The sequence below is a fragment of the Cyprinodon tularosa genome, unplaced genomic scaffold, assembly GCF_016077235.1.
Source record: "Cyprinodon tularosa strain WSP-4 unplaced genomic scaffold, ASM1607723v1 ctg674, whole genome shotgun sequence".
Taxonomy (NCBI): Eukaryota; Metazoa; Chordata; class Actinopteri; order Cyprinodontiformes; family Cyprinodontidae; genus Cyprinodon; species Cyprinodon tularosa.
The window spans coordinates 880,173-899,741 of record NW_024039423.1 but is presented as its reverse complement, the minus strand read 5'-3'; the positions used below and the strand labels follow the sequence as shown (position 1 = coordinate 899,741).

General features: G+C 36.8%; 1 protein-coding gene across 48 annotated transcripts in view; it reads right to left on the bottom strand.

Annotated features, from left to right (window-relative positions):
- Positions 1 to 19,569, bottom strand: part of LOC119771469 (receptor-type tyrosine-protein phosphatase delta-like) — a 601,694-nt gene that overhangs the window by 81,411 nt on the left and 500,714 nt on the right. For all 48 annotated transcript variants that reach the window (XM_038267465.1, XM_038267464.1, XM_038267466.1 and 45 more), the window contains one exon: positions 19,129 to 19,270. In XM_038267465.1, the coding sequence (XP_038123393.1) occupies positions 19,129 to 19,270 (142 nt within the window). The remainder of the gene's footprint in view (positions 1 to 19,128; positions 19,271 to 19,569) is intronic.

The following is a 19,569-nucleotide window of genomic DNA, read 5'->3' as shown; positions in this document are numbered from 1 at the left end:
TTGTTTACATAGATAATTTTACAGATAGTATTTCATTAGTCTGTGTAGGGTATAGATTTCATGTAGACTTAAGATAATAAATATACCCGTTATTTTTTCTACATCGTTGTGACGTCTTGGTGAGCTGCTTTGCATGGTGATATAAACAGACTACTAATTGTAGTCATTAGTTTAACAGCGAGATTGTGTTCGCTGGAAGAATATATATCCCCCGTTTACAGAGTCCAAGTCATTTTGGTGGCACGGGGGTTACAACGCGAGGGAGAGGGAGAGGACGAGGGCGAAGGCAGGGAGGCCGTGCAGCTAGGGCCAGGCGAGAGAGGGGAGCCAGCGGGGTGAGAGCAGAGGAGGAAAGGCTTGAAGATCTCCAAAGGAGCCGGAGAGAAGTAACCGAGGTATATATCCAGAAAATTATTTTACAGAAAATTACTGAATCATTACCTGTGAAACGTCAGGGACGTTGCTGAATAAGTATACTGGAGAGTAACAGCATCATCACGCAGCATGTTATTGTTTTAGACAGGTCTGAGCATCCTGTACTCCAAAAACTGCAGTGATATTAGACAATTGTGTGTGTAGGATTAATTACCTGTCCAAGAGAAAACTGGCAACTTGAGCGTCACTTTGAAAACCTTTTTCCTCCATCAGTGACTTCCATCGTGTAAATGCCGTGCCAATGTTGATCCGTGTTTTTTGCCGTTTCTTGTCACGCTTGCGTTTATTCTCGTCGTGTTTCCGCTTCTTAGATGACGGGGGTTCGGTGTCCGCCGCTTTTCGTTGTGATACAGAGTAGGCATGATCCTCCATTCGTCTGATGTTTGGCCACACAGTGCCAAACAGTTTGCAAAGTCACTCACGCCTGCCGCCTTGTTCACCTTTCTTGTTACTGAGGCGCAGTATACCTGCTTCTTCTTCTTCTTTGGTTTCAGGCAGACTAAACGCTTCTCAGGCATAATACTGCCATCTACTGTTCAGTACCGTCTCAGTTAATCTCTCTCAACTTGCCGTAGTTATTTTTGAGCGTCATGGGAGATCTCGCAATCGCTAGTTTGTTGCCTCTGCGCTTGCCGTAGCGCAAAGATGTCAGCCTCCATGGCTGCGAGACCCGCTCCTATGTAATTATAAATAACGAATTCTAAGGCAACGCAAATATTATGGTTAAAAGGCTGAGCTCATAGGTGATGATAAATAACATAGTTATGTATAATATATTAAATTTCTGACTTTATATGCCTGTAATTATTACACACTGTAGCTTTAAATCCAAAATAAGTATTAAGAAAAAAGAGAGTGGCTTGATGAAGGTAATATGGTTTTTCTCTCATGGCGTTGAATGGAATCGATTTTTCAGTTTTTGCAAATACATTAGCGTGTTGAAACAGAACTGAAAGATTTTTTTTTTAAGCACTTTTAAAAAATTGTTTTAGAAGAAAAATCTAGGTGTATAATTAAGAAGCAACCAGTAAGATTTGAATCTCCTATCTAGGTCATTGTTCTTATTCATAGATCTTGTTTCCAATTTTTATGTTTATTTGAATGTATCCTTCAAACAAATGTGATGCTGAGACATCAAATCCCTCCTTAATATAAGTTTTACAGAAAATACCATAAGATTTATGGTAAGAACATACTGGGAATAGGAACTCTGGTTCCATTTAAACAACAGCAACTCTATTAAATTATACCTCCACAATAGTGATGCTCATTTGCTGCCCTGCAAGGTAGTTCTGTGCTTTAAGAAAAAAACATAAATCAGTGTGGCACCGCACAAAAAGCAGGACCTAAAACATTACTCTCATGATTTTATTGAAGCCTACATAAAGTGTTTAATTTTCTTACATTTTCACATTTCTAGTACTACACAGTGTTTATTTTTTTTTATAAAAGAGTTGTTGATTTGAGCACAATAGAAAAAAAAACAAGGTCTAGCATAATTTGTTTACAGTTTTGTTTTCTCCTGCACACCTACAGTAGTTCGCACATCCTGCCAGAGACTATCTGAATCTTTCTTAACAAAATGTTCGCTCGGCACTAATTCAACTGACATATTCAATTATTTAAAAAAAAAAATTCACCCTAGCATGGGAGAGAGAACTGTTAATTATGCTTTTGTTTTCACACAAACAAAATTACTCAACCAAACCTAAGAGCTCTCAATTAGCAAAGGAGGGCAGCAATTTTATTTTGTGCCAAATCTATGACGGCATCTGTTCTATTTTTCTCACTCCTCAGTCTCTCTAACGTTTCTCTAGTTTTGCCAACATTGTCCTTGTTTCCTTTCTCTATTTACAAGTTTAACTTTGAGATATAAAGGTGCACATTTACTGTATAGTGACTCAAGATGGACAGTTTCTAAATCAGCACCCTCCATTTTGCTTTATCAGCTACCCACACCTTGGTGAAAAAGTCTATATGTTGGACATTCACTTATGTTGTTTAGTCAGCACCCCATCTGTCAACCCGCTCTGTAAACCTTTGCAAATAACACTTAACACATTTATTCTTAGCTGACACAATTTTGATGCAGCTGATTTACCCCTTTGCGATACCTTACATTTTGTTTCCCTAAGCAGTCACAGACCTAGTCCATCGTTTTATTGAAACATTTTTCCACAGTGGTTGGAAACAGCGATGGCTGTAAAAGAATGGTTTGAGGAGGTCAGCAGTTTATTTAAAGTTATTTACTTTCCCCAGATCTCACACATATACTAAATGCACAGGACAAAAAAGTCAAAATCAAGATGGGTCCATCTGGAAATTTACAGGACAGGAAGGCTCTACTCTGTAGCAGGTACCACAGAAACATCTCCAGGGCAATAGTGGAATTTATGCCTCATTTGGTTCTACTTTGTCAGAGAACCAACACATTGGCTACGTTCAATGCAGGCCTTGATGCGCAATTCCGATTTTTTTGCGAAATCTGATTTTTTTACGTTGCCGTTCATCTTTCCAAATATATGCGACTTGTATGTTTCCAGTTGCCTTCCTTCTAGTTAGTTCTATTCACACCTGCTCCATATCAGCTCATTAGCCCATCCTTTGTTCTGTTCTCCACATATACACCACCTCTGCAGTTCCTCATTGCTGGTTTCTTGTTGTTTTGTAGTTTTCTTGTTACTTAGCTCCCCATTTGTCTTCTACCCCAACGTCTCCTGGTTTTTAGGGCATGTTGTTCTTTGATTTTTGTTGGTTACCCTTTTTGCATTAAATCAGCAAGACTCATCTCTGCCTCTTCCTCTCTGCATACGGGTTCTCAACCAACCTTCACTCCTCGTTGACAACCTTTTTATCTGCAGGGTTTAATACTTCAAAGGATGTTGGTGTTGGTTGGTTTTATGTTACCCGTTTTATTGTCTATTTTTTATCTTGTGCCCTTTAGGGAATAGGTTATCTTTACAAAATATGTATTTAGACTTATGTAGGCTTTATTTGGTAGGGACAACTTTTATTTTGAAGTGTTGTAAAACAAAGTATGAAGTTGATGTGCCACAATAGAATTGCATCTTAAAGAGACAGCAAAATGGCAAGCATGTGAGGAGTGCAGATGCAGGAGAAACCAGAGAAATAACATCTTATCGTCTCATCCCCTAACAGAATCTATAAGTTTGTTCATAAGTCTCAACATCTCACCTAAAAGGTTAAAGTAAAAAAAGAGAAGCTTATTTGATCAAAATGTGGATATTAAAATACATGCTAGCTTAATGCTAAGTGCCTTTCTATCCACTGTATAACCCATCAGCTTGGCTTTGAACTTTCTTAACACAGTAAAAGGTAATTTATGTGTAGTTAATTGGGTTATTTTCTTTAGGTGTTTGTGTTGTAGTTTCACTCTCATCACATCATTTCATCTTATTTGTACCGTAGATTCAACATGAAAATGTCAAATAAATCCTTTATTTTCATGAACAATGTAGAGTTTAGCTCACTGTCTAGTTGAAGTTGCTATGCCTCAATGAGGATGGTACAGTTTACACTAATTTGATTATTTTATTAAATTGTTTTTATCAATCTAAATCAATTTAAAGGTGTTTGTATTTCTTATTTTGTGCAGCACTTTGGTCTTGTTAATTTTTAAAGTGCTATATAAATAAAGTTGGATTGGACTCCAGCTATAGCATGGCTACCAGCTAAATGAAAATATACTAGCATTTGTTTAAGTTTCCTATTTTACAACTCAGTTCTTCTGATTACAGTTTGGCATTAATGATTGAACTTCTTAACTGGTATGTAACAAATAACCATAAGCTTTTAACAATAAAACCATCTAGCTTAGCTTACTTTCTATAGCTAATCCTAAGGGTTTTATCATGTCAAACTATATTAGTTAGGTGACATTATCAACATACTAAAGGTCTGAGTTCTGAAGAAAAAGAAGAACAGACTCAATAATGAATGCATAATGCATATTACCAGATGCAGAGAGCATAAACAGGATATATGGGCTGGAGGAGCGGTATTTTTTATTTTTTTGACCCCTACACCCTATTCTCAGTAAATCGACATTCCAGCTGTATCCATGGTAGAATACGTTCAATAGTCAAGTTGCCATGCTGTAAACTTTTTACATTAAAATCATAAATGGCAGGTATTCATTAACAATGAGTCTGACAAGCATGCTGATGAAAAACATACATCTAAGCAAAATTAAATCGATTAACTGAGAAGGATGAATTTGTCTCTACAGAAACTTCTGTCAGAGATTGACACTTGTCTCAAAAGGTACATCCAAGTCATGTTTGACAAAAATGTTGTCCAGTTCAAATGGGATAAGGATTTTACATGACTTCTTTTTCACGTCAGAGTTCCCAACTAGGTATTCTGGCACTTTCAATTGATGGATGTGAAAATAAGCTTATTGTACTGCAGTGTTTTTATGAGTTTTACTGAGTTTTCAATTGATTTAATTCTGTCCTTTTGTGGTGTAAATATAACCTGCTGTTAATCACTTTCCAAACCGACAAAACATTTTAATGAGCTCAACTGAAATATGACATCAAAGTATTTTTACACAACGTAGGTCTATGTTAAAAATTCATACTGATTTAGGAAAATGTTAATAGATAAAAGGATAAAATATCCCCAGTTTTCTAAAAGAATCAGCAGAGGTCTTACAGGACAAACTAATTATAATGGAGACTTCAGGATTACTATAAAAAAGTTTTAATTGGGTAAAATCATTCATTCTAACAAAGGGTAGATATTTTCTTTGGGATTTTCACATACACCTTGTACCCAGCAATAAATAGCATTTTGCTAGACTTTCAGTTGTTTCTGTAGAAGCACAGTAGTTGAAGGAGGAAGGCTTTCAAAAACTAAGCACTAAAGTTAAGTGCAACCATTTATTTAACAGCTTATAGAGTCACCTTTGTGATTGCTAGCAGTGATTGCATAAAACTGCTGTTTATTTGCATTTTTCCAATGTATCCCATTGTTGTGAAACAACTGTGCTAGTCCTTAACAAACTAATGTGACACTAAATGCAAGATCACTTCGCCTACATGAAAATGTAAGCCAGTGTAAACAAATGTTAAATAAAGAAGGGAAAGCTTTACCAACAACATATTGAAGGACAACTGTACCCGAAGCACTTGATGCCTCATTAGTAAACCTTAAGGCAAGGCTAACAGGCAAAATAGTTTTCAATTTCATCAAGCTAGTAAAGCTGTTTAAGGGTGACAGAAAACCCCAACTTTCCGTAGACAGAGGAAGAAGAATACAAAAGTCACATTGGTTCTGACTGAAGAACTTATATAATGACTTTTGTGGTTACAAAAGCAGATATGTGAGTTAGCATATAACAAAAAAGGGGTCAAAATCTGAAGCAAGTATTTTAAGACTTATATCAGACTTTGCAGGAATATTTGTAGCTCATGCTAGCACATTGATTTGGATGCAGTTTATTACCGTGTGTTCATAAATGATTAAATTAAGTATGTTTTCTTTTCAAAACTGAACAGGAGCAAACAATTCCATTATAACAAAATATGAAAGATTTTTTTTTTAACCTTCCTACAGACCAACAACTGGTATTTTACTCGTCTATGTGTGTGTGCATATATATATATATATATATATATATATATATATATATATATATCTTCCTTCAGTTCTACATGTCGCTCTCATTTTTTCCTTTCCTCCTGTAACTTTCTGCATTTGAGTTAGGCATTTTACTGCCAAAACAACATTTTGTCCATCTCTTAGGATTCGTGACACCCTTCTCCAGTTTGGGAATAGAACAAACTGCATTCCACCCTTTAAACACTAGGGTTAATGTTTATCTGAATTGCATATATTTCTGACGAAATACATTTAGCCATTTCATAAATGTCTTTTAAAACAAAACTTCAATGAATGCTATGCCTTCTTAATGCAAAGTCTCAAAAGTATTTTCAGAGAGAAAGAGGCCGATGCTCATGTAGGTATAGTAGAAGCAGTTTAAAAGTTCCCCCATCTCCATGATGTGTTGGCTGGTTCTTGGAAGGTCCTCTGCTGGTAACCAACAGCTCTGTGGAGATAATCTACCGCAATGACATTATCACTGAAGGTTTACCCCTGACATACGCTGCATTAAACCTGAAATAAGCTGCATTTCAATAAATTGGGGATGGTTACAGTAAACATTGACACTCTAAAAAGAAAGAAGGGGGCCACTCCAGCGAATGGAATTTGGAAGGATCTTGGGTAAACCTGAAGCCTTTCGGGTGTCTTTCAGACTGAAGGGGAACTTTGGACCCGTTGCTACTGTAAGTGATGTTTCCCTAAGGGACAAATCCTGACCACTTTTTGGACAGCTGCTAAATAGCTTCCTGGATTGACAGGTGGTGTCACGTCAAATTGTGTCAGTTCTCTAAGTCCTTTTTGTCAGTACCATTCTGTTGTAGACATTTCGCTGTATCTAAGATATTGTCCTACTGCTTATCCCTATTTGTGCCAAGTTTGAGCAGTTAGATAGATGGCCATTTAGCCATTTTAAATCTGGAAATCATATTAAACAGGTCCAGATCAGCATCCCTCAAGAACCATCTTTGATAGTTGGTGCAATGTGCTTGTACTAATTTTCTGTGTTGGTTTTTCCCCAGCAACATTTGGAAAGCTAAAAGATGTATAGAGTTTTTCTGTAAAAATTCAAAAAATATCCACTGGACTTGGTTTCCAAGATTTGAAGACGTTTCGCCACCTCTCCAGGAAGCTTTCTCAATTCAGTGAGTTTGAGTCTTAAGACTCAAACTCACTGCGAATCCAGGCATTTGAATTGAGAAAGATTCCTGGAGAGGTGGCGAAACGTCTTAAATCTTGGAAACCAAATCCAGTGGATATTTTTTGAATTTATACGGAATGACTATGACCTGGATGACTGAGAACCTTCATCAGCATGATGTATAGAGTCTGTTGGAGCTCTTCAGGAATTTATTTCAAGTCTGCTGTGGACCCCCCAGTCTAAGAAGAAGAATTCTCAGGGAAGTCCTCTGTAAATGGATGTGCTTTTCAGGTCAAATAGCCTCATAACCCTTGACAAATTGATGGGTAGTAGCAGTTGCTTCTCTAAGGTCAACCTTGACCACTTTTCCTTTGACATTGTATTACACACATTCAGAGGTGGCAAAGGTTTATTTACTTTTTGTCTTATTACTCTACACTTGCCATAACTGTAACCATGTAGAACTCAGACCAAAAATAAGACTAGATTTTAGCTAAGTCCATCTGTTGTACTGTAAGTAGTGCAGATAAAATGCCCTTTTCTTCATTAAAAAAAAAACGCAGTAAAAGCTTAGCTGTGCTGGAAGAAAATATGGTTCTGTTTAGCTTATTAGTTGACTCTACAGGTATAGAGCATTATAATGAATATTACCCTGAATGCACCACTGCTGGCTCAAACTGCTAATTTCATTTTACTGTAATATAGTTTTAGGGGTACATTCGATGTCTGACACAAAGTGGCATTAAGTCTTTCTGGCTTTGAACCTCTAAAAGGTTGTTGTAATTGGCTGCACAAATACAATCTTTTTATGAAAAACTGTAAAAGGCAGCAGCAAGGGGCCATAGACTACCCACAATGAGGTTATATTATTGTTTTTTGTTAAGAGTTACAGAAGGAAGAAGCCCTGAAACACCATTTGCATTGTTCTTCAAATCCAAAGTGATGATGAATGTTAAAGTAAAATATGGCAGGGAGAAGACAAAGGCAAGAAGCTCTCCCAACCAAAGGTTCTTAGCCATCTGTCTCAGTGAAAAATTGCATCTTTTCCCCTTTTGCCCCACACTGATTGTTTCTCCCATAAATCCCCTTTGAGACTGCGTAATTCATTGAATGCTACTTATTTGTCATAAAAAAAAACTTGCAGCTAATGCCTGAGATTATGAGAGAGCCATTTGTAAAATCAATCTTATTAAACATGAGGTGATTTGCCTGCAAACAAAACCTTCACAGATGAACCATCTGAGCTTTACTCATACCAAATGACATTGGAGAACTAGATGCAAAAAACTTAATTCAACATAGGGTTTAAACCATTTAGGAGATTAGGAAGTTCTCATCACTAAGCAATAAGAAACTAGAAAAGTGGTTTCTGCAGTTGTACAAAGTGAGGCACTGCAGGTTATCCTTTCTTGACAAGATCTATATAAATCCTGCTCTTTCTTAAGACTTTTTAGAGTAACTTCTGTTTTAGAAGAAATTCTACTATTTAATTTTAATCTGACAGTACTTAATCATTAACTCAGACTCACCTTTTTTCCTCTCTTCTTTCATCAATCTCTTTGACATTAAGGTTTTCGATAAACGTGTTTTGTTCAGTAGTGATGGTCTAATTTATATAGATATGCAAATAATGATCACAATTATTCTTATAAAGGGAAAATAACAGAAGATTTTATAAATTAGAGTTGGAAAGTTTTTTTTTTAACTCAGTTAAAAAAAAAGGTTTGACGTCTAGAATACAGAGCTCTATAGCTGAATATTTCTTAATTTGAGGGGCGAGGTTATTAAGGGGAGAATTTAGAAGGAAAAAAAGCTTTTAGAACTACTTTGTTGTGTAAATTTTGGCAGCACCACAACCAGCAGCACCATGGTTGTGATCTGTCTGTCTCACCACTGGACTGAGCATCTAGATCTGCTGTTCTCACGGCTCTGTCTCAAATCTCGGCTGACAAGGAGAAAAGTACAATACAATAACTGCTGGATCCAGCCTCAAAAACAATCTGTGACAGCACAAAGTGGCTGGGTTGTCTTACCCAGGTTAGTTGCGGTTTAATGGGCTTTCAGTTTGAATCCCTATGAAAACCAAATTGCAGAAATAAAACCAAAATTGTCCTAAAGAAATATAGCAGTGGATGGAAAAACAAACAACCAAAATTTACAGGAAAAAAATAACACACAACACAACTAATATTGATTTCTCAAGAAGAAGAAGAAAAAAAAGAAAAAAATTACATCTAAGACCTGAGTGCAAACTTGGCTGGTTCTATCCTTTTAGTTTTTCCCGTGTCTTAAACCTCAGCACCTTTGGGAGCTGGCAGTCTCCAAGGTTAGTGCTACCACCTGAGCAGCCTATAAAATTAAGCTTGAGAAACATGTCAGCCTAATCTCATTGGACCCCTAATAAGAAGAAAATGGATTCTATTCTATTCTATCAATTTCTGCAGATTAGAGTGACCAAAGAATGTCATTTCAGATAAACTATCTCCTGCTTAAAGCTGTATGCCCCTTCAAGGTTTTACATTTACCTCTATTTAGAAAAAAAAAACAGTTTAGAGTATTTAGAGGGTAATATTTTAGAGTTTACAATAATCAATGTATAATTTTACATTTAATCAGATTATTATAAACTTAAAAGTTTTCAATTCCAAGTTAGCAAAAAAAAAAAAAAAAAAAAAAACCTTTAAAAACTTTAAAAACTTTTTTTGAATTACCAGATTACCAAACATTGCATCCAAACACTTTTATATTTGGAACTTTTTGCAATTTGATACGCAGATGATGACAAGCAATCCATACATTGCGCATCCACTAAACTTTAGCAGTTGTTGCTTAGAAAATGTTGGTCTTTCAATTTAAATCCCATTGAAATGACCCTTCCAAGTGTTCATATAATGTGCCATCCACCAAAGACATTTATCATGACCATCGCTGATAGGGCCAGATTGGATCAGCCAAGCGGGGGGCATGCAACAGAGATATACGCCACTTCTGGCAAGGCACTCCAACTCTCCACAGGACTGGTGTCATTCATAAACATGACGGATTAGCTGTGATATTCCTCCATTTACAACACAAGTGAGGGGAGTAAGGGTAAGAGAATGAAAGAAGAGAGGGAGACTTAAGTGTTGGATGCCCCTTTAGGGTGGTGCCAGAATGGATGGGTAAAAAGCAAGATGAATAGAAGAGATGAAGCAAGAAGGGCGGAGAGGGGGGAGCTGTCTTTACAGGCCTGACTGGGCAAGCAGCACGACAGGCAAGAAGACAGGCACGAAACTCTGCTTAGGCTCAGATTACCCAACACACACACACACACAGACACACTGAAAACACTCTTACTTTACAGACTACTCATTTTCTTCTAAGATTCACTTTCTTTACCCAGTCTATTTACATTTTCTATTTTACATCCACTCTGTTATCTCAAATTATTTCAAAAAAACATTTGGACAAACTGTCTGTTTTTCGTGATATGGTTCTAATTGCGCTCACTATGCCCTTTACAGTAGCAAGAATAAATAGAACTATGACATCTGAATTCAATTATTTATTTATAGTTTAACTCATACAGTCCAGTATCCTTCCTATTTCTATTCTTTTTTTTAATCACAATTTCCCCTTAGCTCTTCGAGAAACTCTGTCCAAAGAGGAAAAAAGTATTACTGGTTAAATTTGCTTGCACAGCACTAAAGCTATGAAATACTAATTATTGCATCTAAGCAATTCTTTAGAATTGAAATAATGCACAAATAGAAACCGTGTTTCTTACTGTAATCATAGAGGAATAATGCACTGCCAGGACTGTCCTGCTGTATTTAAAAAGTAGGTTTAACTTCGTGGTGGGAGGGATTACAAAGGAAAAAAGCATCGCTTAGGCAATGGAAAATTTCAACAAAGAGTTCAGATAATAGACCAACAGTAGTGCATAACACCTGGATGGGCTTGCTAAGGCTGGCTTAGGCCCCTTTAATAACAGTTTTTGTTTTTCTTTGCTTTTCATTATGATTTAATTATTCTCACGGGTATTTAAGAAAATAAAATTTGTAGTTTTAGCTGCATGAAGTCCACCTTCAGAACACTATTCTTTCTACATCTCCCTTCAGTTTATCAAGCAGTTCATCAGCCTTTATATCATCATCTCAAGCGTAAAAAATACAAACGACAAATATAGACGAAAATGTCCAAAGCAACAAAAGCTTACTATCATCTCTTCAAAGAGGACCTCTATTTTCATTGACACTCCTGTCTTTTTTAAATAAATAATCTAAGATGTCTGCTTGATTTTCATGTTTAAAACTAATTGTCTCTGAATGGGTAATAATGATTCAAATTAATAAATGTGTCTCAGCAGCTATCATGACGTCAGAAGATGTTATAGTATTAGGTAATCTATTCCCACAATTATTCATTCTATCATATAGTTTTAGTCCTAACGGGTATACTTCAAAATCACATGTAGAGAGTCAAATGTTTCTCATGTACATGCAAAATCAGGGTGTTGCAATATTTATGCAGGTATTGTCTTTAATACATCATGAAATCTCATCGAATCATTTGTTAAAATGTCTCCACGTAAACCTCTTTGAACTTTTACAGCTTACAGAAATGCTTGAGAGGGCAAGATATCATTTACAAGTTATGGTTCAAGTTTGCTCAGTTTAAATATGGTATAGCATCACCCTAAGATGAACCATCTAAGTGATGTGTGGGATAAATGTCTGAGGGAACTGGCTTCATGGGAGTTGACTTCTCGTCAGGAAGGCAGAACATAGCACCAAGAATCTCAATTATTTATCTAGCTAAAAGCTTTGCACAGAACAAGCAAAGTATAGGGATTATTCATGCTTGCTTACATCCTGCAGAGAGGACCTTTTGGCTTTCAAAGAGCCCTAATGGAAAATAGGGTTATGTCAGGCTTTTCAACTTTAGCCCGCAGACACAATAACAGGAGTGACTCTGGAAGATGGATATCTCAACATGTGGCTGATCTCATTTGAGCATCGAAACAGCTACAGTGCCACACATTTTGAGATCTTCTATTTAATCCAATGCTAAACCAGAATACCTACTGTAACAATGTTTCTTCTTTTTCAGTCAAAGAGCTAATCACACCCTTCCTGCTGTATCTCCTTCCAACAAAGTTGTTTGGCTCTAATTAGCAAGCACCCGTAGATAGCTTGAGAAGTTTCTCAAGATCATTACATGCATTAAGGATGACCCTGCAGTATCCAGTTAATCTAGTAGAAAATTACTTTGGAGTGGCGCTAAGATCAAAGCCACTAATATTAGCAACCCCTTGACTACCTGGCTCCAGCTCGTACACACTACCGATTCTATGACCTTGTGTTTCCTTAAGCAAAGAAATACTCTTCCAGGAAAATATATCAACTTTTGCCAAAAAGTATTTCAGAAAGAAGCTGAGTCCCGTCTGGCTCACAAGTTTCTGGTTGAAAACAGCTTCATTAAATAGGTTAAATTAGCATTTGGTGAGAGCAAATAATCAACATTTATTAAGAGATAAAGATAAGAGTAAAATAAAAACTTTTTGTAATTAAAACTTTAAGTGTTTTACAAGGATTCAGCAGTTATAGTTGCTGCTTTTCCATTGGCAAGTAGCAACAACAATAAATACAAAAAATGTAGGCAGGGAGTTGTAATACAACTTGGTATTGTAATCTCTCAATGATAAAGTTTTTCAAATGCATTCAGAAAGCATAATAAAACTGGCACAGTTTGCCCAGAGCCTCTTTCTTTAGAAAAGTTTTCCAGCTTTATTGTCTGCTTTATGGGTTGAAATGTAATATTTCACACAATAAGAGTTTAACATGCACCAAGTGAGCTGGATCGTTTTCTGTTTATTAGTTTTTTATTAGCAATCAAGGTTGATGAGGATGCCTGTCTGAGCAAGTCCGGACACAGTGAAGGGCAACTTTTGGCCATATGTGTGGGAGTGACTCTGGATATGATTTCCATTTAATAAGCCTATAAAATTTCAAGTCCATTTTGTGTGCATTACTGAATTCTAACATTAGCTCCAGCCTGTTGCAAACCATATCAGAATTGTTATGTAGAAGTACGTTGTGGATATGATTATAGGCTCCACAATTATAATAAAGAAGAATCAAATCTCTATATCTTGTTACACTAAATCTAAATCAAAGATATTTCTGCCATAAAATTCCTCATTTCTTTTCTGCAGCAAAGACGGGCAATCTATCTGCAACAAGCATGAGAGAACACATACCTCATTTGTCAGAATCAATATTTATTATTTCTGGATGCCTTTCACTTTTATTAAAGTGAGCATAGAGCTACGACAGCAGCAGCATTATCTATCACAGTCAGAGTGAAGTTAAAATGCCTAACAGGCTCCAGCAGATGTTTTCTCACACACTATGCAGACTGTTAACGCTAACATCCATCTTGCTGGCTGTGGTAGCGTTTTAAATCATCCTGCATACTATTTAGATACCGATTTGCTTTTGTGATTAAACAGAAAGGTTTGGTGGTGGATACATTCTTTTTTTTTCTTTGAAGATCAATTTTTGTGGGGACATTTAATCTTTTCAATTGCTTTATATTTTATGAAACGTTTAATGGACATGATGCTAATACACTGTGTTTCTGTGAGACGTTCTCACTCACTCGCTTTATTTCTCAGCATACTAAGGTGCACAGACACCGAATTTGCACACAATGCATTAAAGCTCTTCTCACTCATTAGTTCAAGATTCTGTAGGATGAAAGTGCCATAACTGCTGAAAAAAAAATCTTTAAGGAAGGTAGAAAAGGAAATATTTTTTTTTCTTTTTACATTATAGCCGTTTCCAGAAGAAAATTGAATGTTCCACAAGGCAGCTCATGTCTTGCCATTTACCGGGTTTCTGCCACTAAACCAGGGAATAGTACAGTAGCTGCTGGCTAACTCCTTTTTTGCAAGCCACTGATCGTGAACACAGTAATTTAACAATGGTCACTCGCTTCTTTCTGGATGCTACATTTGCTCTGACTCCCTGAGACAGCTGACACAGCATTTATCTTCCTAAGCCGTTTGAGCAGGTTCTTCATCATCTTACACTCTGTGCTTGTTAGCAGAGGCTCCAAGGAGGCAAATTAAGTACCTAATATTATTACCGCTAATGGTAACGTCTGACTATTTCTTTATATTTGTCGGACCCAGGTTTATTGGGTTTTATTGGAGAATTTACATTTTTAACACAATTTACCATCATTGCAAAAGGATAGTATTCACTCTTTCAATTCTAGAGCTTCAAGAAGAAGACATAGAAGACATAGAAACAAATTCTCCCCAAAAATAATAAAAAGTCACATTTTTGGTTAACATATTTAATATGAATGTCCTCAAGAGCGACGTCCGATAAAGACAGAACAATTATGAATTGCCTGGAACAGTTGCTCCGAAATTTTGTGTAACCAATCAATAAACCATCAAAACTCTCCAAAAATATCATGTGGACTAAATAAGACAAAATAGAGTATTTCAGCACAAAAACCTCATCCCAACTTATTGATTGGAGCCGGTTAGACACGCCACCAAGGGAACTTTTAGCCCTAAATTTGTCTGTGAAGGAATCTGCACACCAAAGAGTCTAACATGAGGCAAACCATTGGCTGACACTGAAACATCAAAAAGACAATAATGCTAAACGCCCCAGAAGTGCGGGAAAAAATAGCTGCACAACACAGTAAGTGACAAGAAATATTCATAAATACTTTGAGCTTTCCAACTACCGATGTTTCTACAAGCTGCTCGACCTTGGGGTGTATTTACTATTTTGATGGCTTTTTTTTTTTTTGCATGATGAAAAACACAACATAAATCCTTTTAAAAGATGTTAAAATATGATCACTGTTTAGATAAAAAAAAATCCAAATACAGAATTGGGGCGTTTTGACAATATCAGTATGGTAAACAACTCATATATATTCGTTAGGAGTTTGCGTATTGAAAATGTATTTTTACTGAGTGAAAGAACGTTACTCTAACCAAAATGGCAAAAGGAAGTGGAGTGCATCTATTGCATCTAAGTAATAACTGATCATGTAGCAGGTTTTTTTACTGAGAGGCAAAGCATTTGTTGCAACTACAGAACTCTGACCGCGCCGTCGCACCATTCCATACAAATGGAAATGATGCTTTCTGTTTTCCCGTCACAGGAGAGCAGCTTCCCATTTTCCGCTCCTACTGCCAAGTTGAGCACAGCTGCATAAGTTTGTTGGCTTGTGTGCGGGGCAACAGGAAATAGCTGTTGACAGCATAATGGGACTATGAAGATGCAGCATAAATCCTTAATCATGCCAGAATCATGAACTGCAGCACTCAAACGCACACATCATTCTGCTGGAACTATTAGCGGAGAGACTGGAACCCAGAAAAAAGTGTCACGACCACATTTTCCTAAGTTTGTTTCTTGCAAGATAGTTAATAGATTTCCAGCTGTGCTAATACTGTATGCTGATACTATTGTTACAAGCTCAGCAGGCGTACTCATGTATATGCAAATATGGCGATAGTGTTTTCTGGAGCTGTGCTTATAAATGACATCAGAAAAAACATAACCGGAATTGCTTTGCAGCAATGACACGTATCTTCATTTTTAACCATTTTCTATGTCATGTGGAATTAGCCAGAAAATCTAGACGAGTTACATTTAAAGACTCAAGTCATAAGGGAGTCTGGTCAGCTCACAGTTAATCAAAATGAAGAGCTGAATAATAAGAAAAAAAGGGAAATAAGCCAACCTGTATCTCGTAGCGTGGCCTGGCAGATTTGACTCAGAACATCATTACAGTTTAGGGTTCGCCTTTCATGCAAATCACCTCTCCAAGCCTGGAAGTTCATTACTAATGGCAGTTCCCATCAAGTTGGAGACCCATCCGAATACTAAATTCCCCCCTAACGACTCTCCCCGTCACCTCTAGTCCCCTTTCTCTTCCTAACGTCACAATTGCAACAAATGTAGTTTTCCTTTGTAGGATTACAATTAGATTTACCCCCAACAACGAACTACCCAAAACAGATGCTTTGCAGTAGTTTCCACAGACCATTGAAGCCTAAATGAACTAAGTGAACAGTCACTTTATATTTATTAGGCTGGGAATAAGAACACTTCTCTTTATTTGCTAGACTTGTTTATTTTTTCAATCTTGTGAAACACACTCCTTTGGAAGTCCCCCCCCCCCTTTATAAAAATAGCCAAAATTACAGAGAATATGGGAGATTATGCTATTAAATACCAGAAGTTCTCGCTCAGTCTAATGCTGTGCAAATAGTATTTTTTGGATAGACTAAGGTTTTTTGGCCTTCGAAATAATGCATAAATACTTTTGAGTAATTTGTTCAAGTTTTTTCTAATCATACAATATCCTTCCCTTACTAGACTTTGTGCCTAGCTTTGACCTTGGCTAGAGCCTAATCCAGGCATCAGGGTTTTATTTTACACTTTTTGGTGCCGAAACAAATAGAAAAACAACTTTCATAGAATTGCTGCGGGCAACGTTCTTTTTTTTTTTTTTTTTTGCATAACTTAAAAAACAAATACGTTTTTGCAGAAAATGCTGTGACAGCATAAACTGGAATATTTTGTGTCTTTAAAATCTAATTCCAGTTCATATATTTCATATTTTGCATGAATACAAGTGTAGATTGCAGGAAAATAAGACTGCACATCATCAGTGCCACAGTAAAAATGTGGCTGTGACAGCATCATGCTGTGTAAAAGGTTCTCTTCAACATAGACAGGAAAGCTGTTCTGAGTTGTTAGGGAAAAGGATGGATCATAATTTGGAACAACACAAAAAATAGACTTATGAGAGGCTGCAGTAGACTTTAGACTGGAAATGGGGTTCACCTTTCAGAAACACAGCAACTTTAAAAGTCAGAGATCCAAGGTGGTTTAAATTACTATGTTTTTAAAATGGTCCAAATGTAAATTATGCAAATAATCTAGAATTAGACTACAAATTACTTATTTCAAATGCTCTCCATCCAATATGACCAAAACCATAGCTTAATCAGAGTAGCTCAAGTCTGCAGATGTAAAAAAAAGCTGTTGGAGTCATGACTCAGATGGCTCTTTAAAATACCTTAGATGTGCTGATCATAAATAAAGTGCATATGAACATTATTCTACATCATTCTTTTAAGTTTAAAGCTCCTGTTAGGCCAGATTGCTATGTCCTTCAGCCAACAATCCCCGCACTAATTTGGGTTTATACAAATTTTATAACAATAAGAAATCTTAAAATTCATTTTATTTCAAGTCAAGCTCTGATTAATGTTGTGGCTTGCTACTAACTCAATAATTCTGTGTTTTAGCTGATTTTATTTTGTTTAAATGCATCCCATCACTAGTATAACAAAATTATTTAACAATATTTCTACAAGTGTGTGCAGTAAAAATTAAGTACATTTACAAAAAAAAAAAAAAAGTACATTATTATCTGAATCATGGGATTTTTTATATGTGGGAGGTAATGTAATGGAGCCCAGATTAGTATTTGCACAAAGAAGAAGAGGAGGAGGGAATAAAAAAAAAAGCTTTCTGCTGTTTTTCTATTTTTTTGGTTGCCAATGGGTCTCTACTCACCCTCAATACATTGATGGAATAGGAGAAAAAGCAGAAGAGCAAAATGGAAATGGTAATAAACATGCTAATGCTAGGCTGTGAAGTCAGGAAGAGCAGCTTCTATCGTCCCTCACCTATCTGCTGCTGCTGGTGTGTGTGTGTGTATGGGGGTGGGGGTGTTGAGAGAGTAGGGGAAATGCAGAGATAAAGACAGAGTGAAAGTGAAAGGGAAAAAGAATTGTGTGAGGTATTGCATGGGAGCACACCTGCACACACAGTGTGCACTCTGAGAAAACAGGAGAGAGCCGCATGTGAATAGGCCCACCTTTCTCTTTCAATCGGCCCCTGGAGACTGTGCAAAGGGCCTTTTGGTGGCTCACTGGTTGAGATAAGAAGCAAAGGAGGGGGGTTCGTGGTGGTGGTGGGCCTTCAGAGAGTCGCACAGCTAGCTTTTTTTTATGTTAGAAGCACCTCTTTTAATAGAAACTCATTTTCTGTGTTGTGTAATTGCAGAACATAATGGAGCACACCTCATTCAAACAGCCCAATCCCCTTTTTTATCATTACTCCAAAGCTATTTTCTCCATTCACAACCCAAACAAACCATGTTTTAGAGAGATATTAGACTGCCTTTTGAGTCCAGGGCTCCAACCAATTTGCCTTTAAAAGGAATGCTGTTTGTAATCGAGATTAAATTTGATCTAGAGCTCATTTTAAAATGGAGACGCAGTCATCCAGCTTTATATTTGCCATCAAACTCTTGCCCTGACCTTTCTGATTTTTAAAGCGTGTGTTTTAGCAGCCCCTGATGACCAGAAGATAAAGCTTGAATCAACCTGCCGGTAGAACACCACTAACAACAACAAACAGGGCGCCTGCTAATCGCACAAGAATGGTTTATTTTTATAAATGGTCAAATGAATATCAAAGCTGAAATGCAGAGATGAAAAATGACTGATTTGAAAATCATTGGTGAGCTTTTTTCATTAAACCTCCACAGGCAAAAAAAGAAATGAATGACTATTTGCATAATTTAACTGGCATCTTAATTATTGTGTCAGGAATCAGTATGCAAATGACTTAAGTCACTTAGGAACAAAAACTTACTCTGCTACACGGCTAATGGACTAAGCATTATCAAGTTAGGGAATACAGCGTGAGTGAAGCCTGATTTGAAAGCAGGGTTCAGTCGAACACAGAGACAAAGAGTAAAAAACAAGAAACCATACAGATAGATGGAACCTTACCTGTTATAGATGGAGAGAAGTGCGTGTAAGGGGTGTGTGTGTGTGCTCTACTGCTTTGTTCTTTTCTTTTCTCTCTTTTGAGAGAAAGACCTACCACGTAAAACAGTCAGCCTGGTGGTGGCGCTCGTCTCTCCAACACTGTTGGAGGCCACGCACTCGTAAATGGCTTCATCTCGAGGCGTGCGTAATGGCTGAATTCTTAGCACGGAGCCAGAGCCGTCGTCGAACTCTATCACCTGCAGGTGCGAGAGACAGGATATGTTAAAGGAGATTTTTTTGTTCACAATGCGTGAGGGACCTTCCACAGAAAATAAAAAGAAGTAAAAAATAAAATAAAGATAAAGACAGGGCAACAACACTGATGGTTCCTGACAAAGTGTGCATTCTATGAAACAAATAGCCGTTTGCCTACCTTACTGTTAATTCTGTTTTTGTAAATTTTGGGGTATTTAATGGTATTACTGCCTAAATGTAAAACACCTAAATATCTATGTAGGTGCTGAGTCTTTTAAATATAAAGAAATCTATTTATTTT